General features: G+C 43.1%; 1 protein-coding gene across 1 annotated transcript in view; it reads left to right on the forward strand.

Moving 5' to 3' along the window:
* The window catches only part of ADGB (androglobin), a 112,432-nt gene extending 104,722 nt beyond the window's left edge, over positions 1-7,710 (forward strand). The window contains 1 exon segment of the mRNA XM_032217185.1: positions 7,578-7,710. Coding sequence (XP_032073076.1) covers positions 7,578-7,646 — 69 coding nt within the window. The 3' untranslated portion in view covers positions 7,647-7,710.
* The last annotated feature ends 1,916 nt before the right edge of the window (positions 7,711-9,626 follow it).

The following is a 9,626-nucleotide window of genomic DNA, read 5'->3' on the forward strand; positions in this document are numbered from 1 at the left end:
TTTCCATATTGAATTTCTCCTTGTTTGTCTCTTAGTTGTAGTATTTCTTTGTTTCTCTCTCTTTTTTCATCTTATATGCTAACCACCTGCCTGGTTTGTTGGCATTTTCAAAATAATTCTGTTTGGCACCTCTAATTTTTTGTGCCAGTTCTTCCTTTTCTAATAGGTCCATTTTGTGTTAATTATGTCCATCTTTATTTTAACATCTTTTTTTTGTGGTGCTCTCTGTAGGTCTCTTTCAAGTATTTTATAGTCATTGTCTAAGGCTTTATGCATTTGTCTTTTTTTTTGAGTTTCTCTTCCTTGTGTAGTCTATTGTCAAACCTCTAATAACAGCCTTCATTGTGTCCCAGAGATTCTGCAACGACGTATCTTCTTTCCTATTTTCTTTAAAAAAAAGGACTAGCTCTTTTTCCATTTTTTGTACAAACTCTTTTTCTTTCAATATAGTGTTATTAGTGTCCATCTAGATCTTGCCCTTTGTCCTTTCCATTTAATTAAAATTGGATTGTGGTCCGCCCAGGTGCTAGCTTCGATCTCAATTTCTTTTATGTTGGAGCTCAGCTCCGCTGAGACCCATATCATATCTATTCTAGAGAGTGAAGAATATCTATTTGAGTAGAAGGTATATTGTTCTTTTTAACGTTTCTTTCTCTCCATATATCTTTTAAATTTAGTTCATCTGTCATCCTAAAAAAAGATTTCAGCAGAGGCTTCCTATTTAATTTTTTGTTTTATGTGTTTTATAGTCCATATTTTGATTCACAATGCCATTAAAGTCTCCCATCATACAATATCAGCATAGTCTAGTTCCAAAACTTTTTTGTGTAGTTTTTTGTAGAATTCATCTTGTTTTTCATTAGGGGCGTAGATTCCAATTAGGAGTGTCTTATTGGTATCCATAATTTCCACCATCAAAATTCTTCCCTCTTCCTCTGCGTATACTACTTTTGTTGGGATGTTGCCTTTAATATAGAAGACCACTCCTCTTTTCTTACAATTGCCAATGATGAAAACATTTTCCCAAGCTTTGGTTGAGTTAGTAAATGTTCATATTTCTTTTGAATATGTACTTCTTGCAGACAGATTATGTCAAGTTGTAACTTCTCTAATTTATGGAATACTTTCTTCCTTTTAGTTACCGAATTGAGTCCATTAATGTTAATTGTAATCATTTTTCTTTCTTCCATGTTTATACTTTTATACAGGGTTTATCGCTCTAGTGGATCTAGGTTCTCGTTTTTCTTTGCGGCTCCCATTCCCTATCTCCCCTTCTTTCTCACTTCCACCTACTGCTCCTTCTATTTTTTCGGTCACGGTTACAGGTGGTTCCAAGTATTTGTATCACTGCATCGTCTTTCCCAGCTTTCTCCGCCGTTTCTCTAAGTATTCTTCGTAGAAGCTTCTGCCTTCTCAGTTGTATTCTATCCTGTGTCTTTGTCCTTGCCAAGTACATAATAAACCTTCCGGTATGAGCCATCTGTAGTTAACACCTTGTTTTATCAATACTTTGGTCAGAAATTGATATTCTCTTCTCCTCTCTCTCACCTCTCTTGGATTTATTTGAGTACTACAATCTCCTTTCCTTTATATTCTAATTTTCTATCTCTCATTTTCTGTAGGATTTGTGATTTAATTGTTTTCTTAGTAAATCTTACATGCACTTCCCTTGGACGAGCATTTCTCATTGCATACCTTGTGTATACTCTAAAAGTCTCATCGATTGTTTCTGTTATTTGGTCCTGGGACTCCCCAGAACATCTATCAAAATATTGAAATTATCTGAACTAAGTCCTCTCCTTTTCCTTCCTTCTATGTTTTGGATCTTAAAAAAATTCAGACCTGTCCATCTCCCTTTGATCTTTTGTCTCCTGGGTTTAAGATTAGCTCCTGCTCTCTCTTCCTAATTTCATTCTCAAGTTGAATTCTCTTTTCCCCGTTTGCGTCTATGCAGTCTATTCATATCAAAACTCCTCTCAATATCTGCTTTACTTGCATCCATACCATTTCCATAGATGTACCCGGGAGATGAAGCGCCAAAAGAGACGCCTAGAGCGCCGCTGGAGGGCCAGTAAATCTGAGTCAGACCGAGCACTGATGAGAGCCTTTATTAGAGCCTATCTCGTGGCACTACAGGCGGCGAAATGTTCGCATTTTGCCGCCCTTATGCATCCGCCGAATCGCGCCCAGCCGCCTTGTTTAGAATAACCCGCTCCCTCTTGAAAGGGAGGGATGCGGGTGACCCTCTACAAGGTAGAGCTGAGGAATTTGTTCAGTATTTGACGGAATAAAGTCGCTCGGATTCGGACAGAGCTGGACTCCAATTGCACGATACCAGCCGAGGTACTGGGGAGGGTCTTGAGCATGCTTTATGGATTGAGTTTCACTGGCTTCTCCTGATTGAAGTGGACAAGGTCATGGCAGCGGTGAGTGCCTCCATTTGTATACTGGACCCGTGTCCCTCCTGGCTGGTCTCGACCAGCAGAGAGGTGACCCGCGGCTGGATCCAGACGATTGTGAACACCTCTCTCCAGGAGGGAATCTTCCCACCCCTCCTAAAGGATGCGGTGGTGAGACCCCTCCTGAAGAAACCGTCGCTGGACCCAGCCATTTTTGAGCAACTATCGTCCAGTCTCCAACCTTCCCTTTGTAGGGAAGGTTGTTGAGAAAGTGGTGGCCTCGCAACTCTGACGGTCCTTGGATGAAGCCAATTATCTAGACTCTTTTCAGTCGGGTTTCAGGCCTAGTACAGCACGGAAACTGCTTTGGTCACGCTGATCGATGATCTCTGGTGGGCCAGGGATAGGGGTCACCCCTCTATCCTTGTGCTTCTTGACCTCTCAGTGGCCTTCAATACCATCGACCATGGTATCCTCTGCGACAGTTTCGAGAGGTGGGGGTGGGAGGCACCGTTTTACGGTGGTTCTCCTACCTCTCGGACAGGTCGCAGTCGGTGTTGGTCGGAGGGCAGAGATCGACCCCAAGGCCCCTCAAGTATGGGGTGCCTCAGGGTTTGGTCCTGTCCCCCCCTCCTATTTAACATCTACATGAAGCCGCTGGGTGAGATCATACGCCGGCACGGGATTAAGTATCACCAATACGCAGACGATACACAGTTTTATCTGTCTGCCCCAGGCCAACTCAGCGAAGCAGTAGAAGTGATGTGCCAGTGCCTGGAGGCTGTTAGAGTCTGGATGGGAGCAAACAAGTTGGCACTCAACCAGACAAGACCGAGTGGCTTCTGATGTTCCCTTCCAAAGATTGGCTAACTATTCCATCTCTCAGGCTGGGGGTGAAATTATATGCCCCTCAGAGAGGGTTCACAATTTGGGAGTCCTCCTGGACCCACAGCTGACTTAGAACACCATCTGTCGGCCTGTGACCAGGGGGACCTTTGCCCAGGTTCACCTGGTGCACCAATTGCGACCCTACCTGGATCGGGAGGCCCTTCAGACAGTCACTCACGCCCTTGTGACCTCAAGACTGGATTATTGTAATGCGCTCTACATGGGGCTGCCCTTGAAGAGTGTTCAAAGACTCCAATTAGTCCAGGATGCAGCCGCTGCGAGCGATTGTGGTGCACCAAGGTACACCCACGTTACACCTATCCTCCGCGAGCTGCACTGGCTACCTATTAGTCTCCGAATCCGCTTCAAGGTGCTGGTCGCTACCTATAAAGCCCTACATGGCATCGGACCTGGGTACCTGAGAGACTGCCTCCTGCCGATTACCTCTCTCAGACCAATTAGATCTCACAGGTTAGGTCTCCTCCGGATTCCATCTGCAGCCAATGTTGGCTGGCGACTCCCCGGGGGAGAGCCTTCTCTGTTGCAGCTCCGGCCCTCTGGAACGAGCTCCCTTTCGAGATCCGGACCCTTACTACCCTCCCGGCCTTCCGCAAAGCCACCAAGTCCTGGCTGTTCCGCAGGCTGGGGGGTCTGAGAAACATCTACCTCCACGGAAATTGTGAATGTTGGTTTTTGTTTTTAATATGTTGTCTTTGTCTCGTTTCCCCCTTTCCCTTGTCTTTTGTGAGCCGCCCGGAGTCCTCCGGGAGTGGGCGGCATACAAGACAAATAATAAATAATAAATAAATAAATAAATACCCTTATTCATATTAAAAACAAAATATTATTTTAACAACTTTTTACATTCATTAATGTTTTTCTCATATCTAAATAACTTTTCATTCAGTCACCAAGACCTTCTGCTCGAGTCCCCACCCCCAACTCTAAGTCCTTCTTGCTTGCATCCCAAATTCCAACTCCATCCAAACCGGATTATGATCTGATAAGGCTCTGGAGCACATCTTCATCTTCTTCACCCTAGAAAACAAATCATTGGTTATTAATATAAAGTCAATCCTAGAAAAGGGATTGATGTCTATCAGAGAAAAAGGTAAAGTCATATTCTTCTGCATTCCTTTCTCGCCAGATATCTCTCAATTCAAAATCATCTATCATATCAAAAAAGGACTTAGGTAATTTCGTTCGCTTTGGGGGTATTTTGGCGGAGAGGCTTCTTGTCTTTCTTGGGTATCCATGACGCCATTCAGTCACCCAGTAATATACAGGATCTATAGTCCCAATGTACTAACTTAGCATGAAGCATTTTGTAAAATTTAATCTTGTTGATTGGGAGCATATATTCCCAATAGTAGTGTCTTTTTCCCTTCTAAAACCAAATCTATTGCAATATATCTTCCTTGGGGTCTGCTTCAATAAATTCAGCTTTCAAATCCTTCCTTAAGTATATAACTATACCATTTTTCTTCTCAGTGGCAGAAGCTATAAAGTGTTGTCCAAGTCTTTTATTAATCAGGTATTTTTGATCAGTTGATCTAATACAAGTTTCTTGCAAACAATTATATCATTCTTAAATTGTTTAAGATAGTGGTTTATTTTCTCCTTTCTGTGGGGAATTTAAACCATTGAATTCCAAGTTAGAAACTAGTTGCCATATTTAGCCCCCTGAAGCTTTTAAGAGCCATCTGAACATCTTGGAATTTAACCTTTGGCCTGGCTCCTCCCACTGCTTCTGAAGTAGACTCCTGAACGGTGGCTTGTGCTTGTTGCTTTTTAATTCCTGTTCCATTCGTCTAGTAACCACGCGGGCTTGTCTTTGTTCCTTAGCTTCTTGTACCTCTGAGAGAACAAGTTGATCCCCCTTGTTAATACTTGAGTGGTTTGCTTTCCATCATGTCCTTCTTGTTCTCTTTCTCTAGATCTGGAGGGAGGGGGGTGTCCAGCCTTCAATATGTTGCGGTAGAATCTTGGGCCTTCCATACTGAATTGAGGCGATGTCCTTTTCCAAGGTAGCTAAATGCAATGCTGGCTGGCGCGTCCATCTAACTGTGTCTGGCGATTTTTAAGCTCTTCAACTAAAAAGGCATAGTCTTTCCTAGATCTCAGCATTTAGGTGGTATCCTCCTTCAAGACAGTCACCTCCTGACTCCCAATTTGAAGCTTAGTTTTGTAGGACTCCTGTAATATCATGTTCCTCATATCTCTAGTGGCAAAATACACCACTATATCTCTTGGTAATTGTTTTTGTCTTGCTACCAAGGAGTTAACACGGTAACCTTTTCAATTTGCCAGTCAAAATTCCCTCCTGACCTTCCCACCATCAGGTCGAAGGCTTCAGAGAGAATCTGTTTCAGGTTCTCTTGTGTTTTTTTCGGGGAGGCCCCTTATCCTTAAAGCCGATTCCATTTGTCTATACTGTAACATTATGATTCATTTTCTGCATCACTGACCTTTTGTTGGACTACATCCAGCTTCATTACCAGTTCATATTAGAGTCACTAAGGTCTTCTAACTTTTCTTCAAGTCCGAGTGTATAGCCTGATAGAGAATTCAGAGCCATCAGAAAGTCCCCTCTAATTGCTTGATTACATGTCATAAGTTCTTCAGACATCTGTTTCAGCTATCTCTTCCTTAATTTTTGCTTCCATCATATCAGCATGATTTTTTAATGCATCAATTAATTCTTTCTGCAGAATTTCCCTTGTCAAGGGTCCCCTGCAGAAGTAGGAGGAAGTAATGACTGTAATTTAGTAGAGGGGCACTGGGGAGGTCCCGGCACTTTTCGACTCGGGGGGAGGAGGAGGGGGAAATTTTTGCTAGAAGCCATCTCAAGTTTAATCTTCTTTAGTCCATTAAAAAGTCCAGGCAGTCCAATTATACAGCATTTGCTGTTTAGTGTGATAATAAATCACTTCTTGGTAATAAATCACTTCTAGGCTTCGCAAGAGTGCTATCAGAATCTCGCCCCTCCTACACAGCTCCTATACAGCTCGGTGCCATTTTTGTAGAACTTTCAGCAAGTAATTATCAGAAGGAATTCTTTACAAATGGAGCTAAGGGTTTATACATACAATTAGAAGTTCACTAATATTGGTTCAGCTCGGCTTGAAGTCCGCAGTAAATCATTTGTGCTGAGGATGAGCAAGACCTTCATTCTGCAACAAAAGGCAGAATGATTCCTGGCGCGGAGCTGCTATGCTGCCGGTGCCGCCCCCTTCCTCCCAGAATTTAGGCTGAGAGGGTTAGTTAGAGGGCTTCCAATGCATAGCTTCTCACCTTTCTCTTCTAGGCCTGAAGAGAGAGTAACACACTGCTAAACAGCATGATGGATTGCTGTTTAAACAGTTTAACAATGCCAGATTTGAGAGCTGTTAAAAATAACAACTCCCTGTCAGGCCCGCCCACCGAAAGTCTCTAGGACTGGCAATTTCTGTCACTAAGTGACATGATCCTAGAGTGAAATGTCGTGGGACTGCACCAAATTTATGACATCAGTTTCATAGGATTGTTAATGACTGGTGGTTGGAAATGGCTGTGAAGATCATAAATGGTGATGATGTGACTGCAGGGCAGCACAACTATTGTACACGCATGCAGGACTTTATTCGGTGATAAGACTTCCCCCAAAAGAGGGTGATAATGTGGGTGGATCTTATACACCGAATATAGTCCTGCCACCTGCCAGCCCCCCACCCTTTGGCATCTGCCTCCCAGCAATTTGCCTCCTTGCAGCAAGCCACAAACAGCCTATTTCAGTTTTGGCTTCAGCACAGCTTGATTAGCACAAGCAGCTGATTGTCGGTTTGATCGATCTCCCAACCATAAGCTGTTTCAGGCTGCAGGGGTTGTCATTGCCTATGCCACCTCTGCACGCCCTGTTTTCGGCCTCTGTGTGCCCAATTTTCCACCTATTCTCATCCCTGCCGCCTGAAGGGGCAGAAAATGGGGCAAACAGAGGCCAAAATGGGGCATGCAGAGGCTGAAAACGGGGCTCGCGGAGGCAGCAATAGGCTATAGCAATCCCGCAGGCTGAAACAGCTGATCATCAGGAGGCTGATTCAACTGACAATCAGCTGCTTGTGCTAATCAGGCTGTGTGAAATTGAAACAGAAACACCTTGTTTGCGGCAAGGAGGCAAATTGTTGGGAGGCAGAGGCAGATTTTTTTTCTTGTTTTTCTCCCTAAAAGCTAGGTGAGTCTTATACTCTGAAAAATATGGTACATACATACATACTGATTGCGCATGGAGCATGTACATTTATTTTTGGTCAGGCATCCTTAGATGAGGTGACGAAGTTGGATCTTTGGAATCCGAGACACATACAGAGCAAAACTACTTGATGCTGAACGTGTAAGACTAGAAGCACTAGCAGCTGAAGAAGCCGCCCTTCGAGCAGAACAAGAGAAGAAAAGCCCAGATGTGCAGAAAAAAAAGGCTGGGAAACCTGTAGGGAAGAAAAAATAATAGTATTTTCTGGGATATTTTTTTAATTCACTGATGAGAAAACAACATCCTTTTACTACTCTGTAGTTTAGATATATAGAACAGAGTGTTTTTAATGTTGTTTTTTAAAGTATTGTTTGCTCTCTATTTGATACTGCAGCAGTCTTTTAAGTGATGTCACTGATATAAAAATTGACTAGCTTTACATTGACTTTTGCATTATGTTTGTAATTTAATTGCATAAAAGTTTCTAATACAATTATTGGTACAAGCCTTTCACTATTTTTAGTCCCATTCCTAGGGCTAAAGGTGACAAAATGGCACAAATCAGGGATGAGATTTGGGGAGAAGAAAAACAGTCCTATTATTTCATTGCCTGGCAAAGGAAAGGCACTCGCCTTAATTTTGCCATTCATTAGAACAGAATGTGTTTATAAACAAGCTATATGGGTTAATGTAACAATGAGAGATACTGAATGTCAGAAACTGCTACAAGAGTTTTCAGACTAACATATTTTTAAAGTTGTTTTTTTTTTTACAAATGCATTTGTTAACATGATAATTGGGACCAGAAGTTCTGTCCCTAAGCTATATGGCCATAAAGCACAATGTTACATGACCTCATTGGGTGGTTGATAGCAATCCCAGCAATCTCTGTTGCTGTCATTAAACAATGACCTGCTGGCAATTTTCCAACAACCAAAGACAGTGGGGAACCCGAGAGGAGGTTCCAAGCAGTTCATAAGCAGGTTAGAAGGCAGGTAAGCAGCTGCTATGGGCGGGGAATGGCCATGTGAAAGTGCACAAAGACCCAAGAGGAGGTTCCAAGCAGTTCACAAGCAGGTTAGAAGGCAGGTAAGCAGCTGCTATGGGCAGGGAATGGCCATGTGAAAGTGCACAAGGGTCCATCATCTATCATAGACACCTGTCAAGCTGCTTGCATTGACAGATACAGCTTTTCATCTGGAAATCTGCTCTTGATTCTAAGAATACAGTTCAATCCAAGACATAATTCGCTGTAGTGCCTCCAGTCTCTTCTTTTACACCTGAAATTTCAATAGAAGACAATACCTGTAATCCGATGGGCTTCAAAAATTTCAGCAACGGGTTCTCTGCCCAGTTGCTGGGTGGGCATGGCCATGGTGGGCGTGGCCTAGTTTCCTACCCTAGGCTGGGGAGATCTGTTTTCCCCCCTTCCCGAGCCTCCGCTCAGGCCCTGCACTTACCTTGCATCCAAAATGCACCGTGTGGAGACTCCTGGGAGGGGTGGGTGGGGCCGGGCCAGTGAGGGGTGGGATTTAGAGGTTCTATGAAACAGCCATAATGTTAGCTATGGGTTCTCCCAAACCCGGGTGAACCCGTAGCAGCCCACCCCTGTTTTTAATCCAGAGTTAAATTGTGGAGTCGTGGTGCATTCTGGGTTTGGTGTTTGCTTGCAGACCTTTCATTGACCAACTACGTAAACAGCATCATCAAGCAAACAACCAAGCTCAGAGAGCACCAAGGATTCCGCAGGAGATTTCTGCAGCCTTTTCAGCTACAGATGTGGAGATGCTTTATTATAAATCATTGGTGTAAAAGTTTTTAGCAAGCATAGTATGATGATATCCCCCTATCAATCAGCACTAGATCACAAGATTGACAAATAGAAGGACAGTTTAATAAAATAATACAGATAGTATTTGACTGAAGGCCACAATTGGAGCCAGAATTTCTGTTGTTAAGCAAGGCATTTGTTAAGTGAACAACACTCACCTTTATAATCTTTTTGTCACAGTTGTTAAACAAATTACTGCAATTTAAGAGAATCACATGGTCATTGAGAAAATCTCACCTCCCCCCCCCCCGACTTCGCTTGTTGGAAGCTGGTTGGGATG

Source organism: Thamnophis elegans, chromosome 4, assembly GCF_009769535.1.
Source record: "Thamnophis elegans isolate rThaEle1 chromosome 4, rThaEle1.pri, whole genome shotgun sequence".
Taxonomy (NCBI): Eukaryota; Metazoa; Chordata; class Lepidosauria; order Squamata; family Colubridae; genus Thamnophis; species Thamnophis elegans.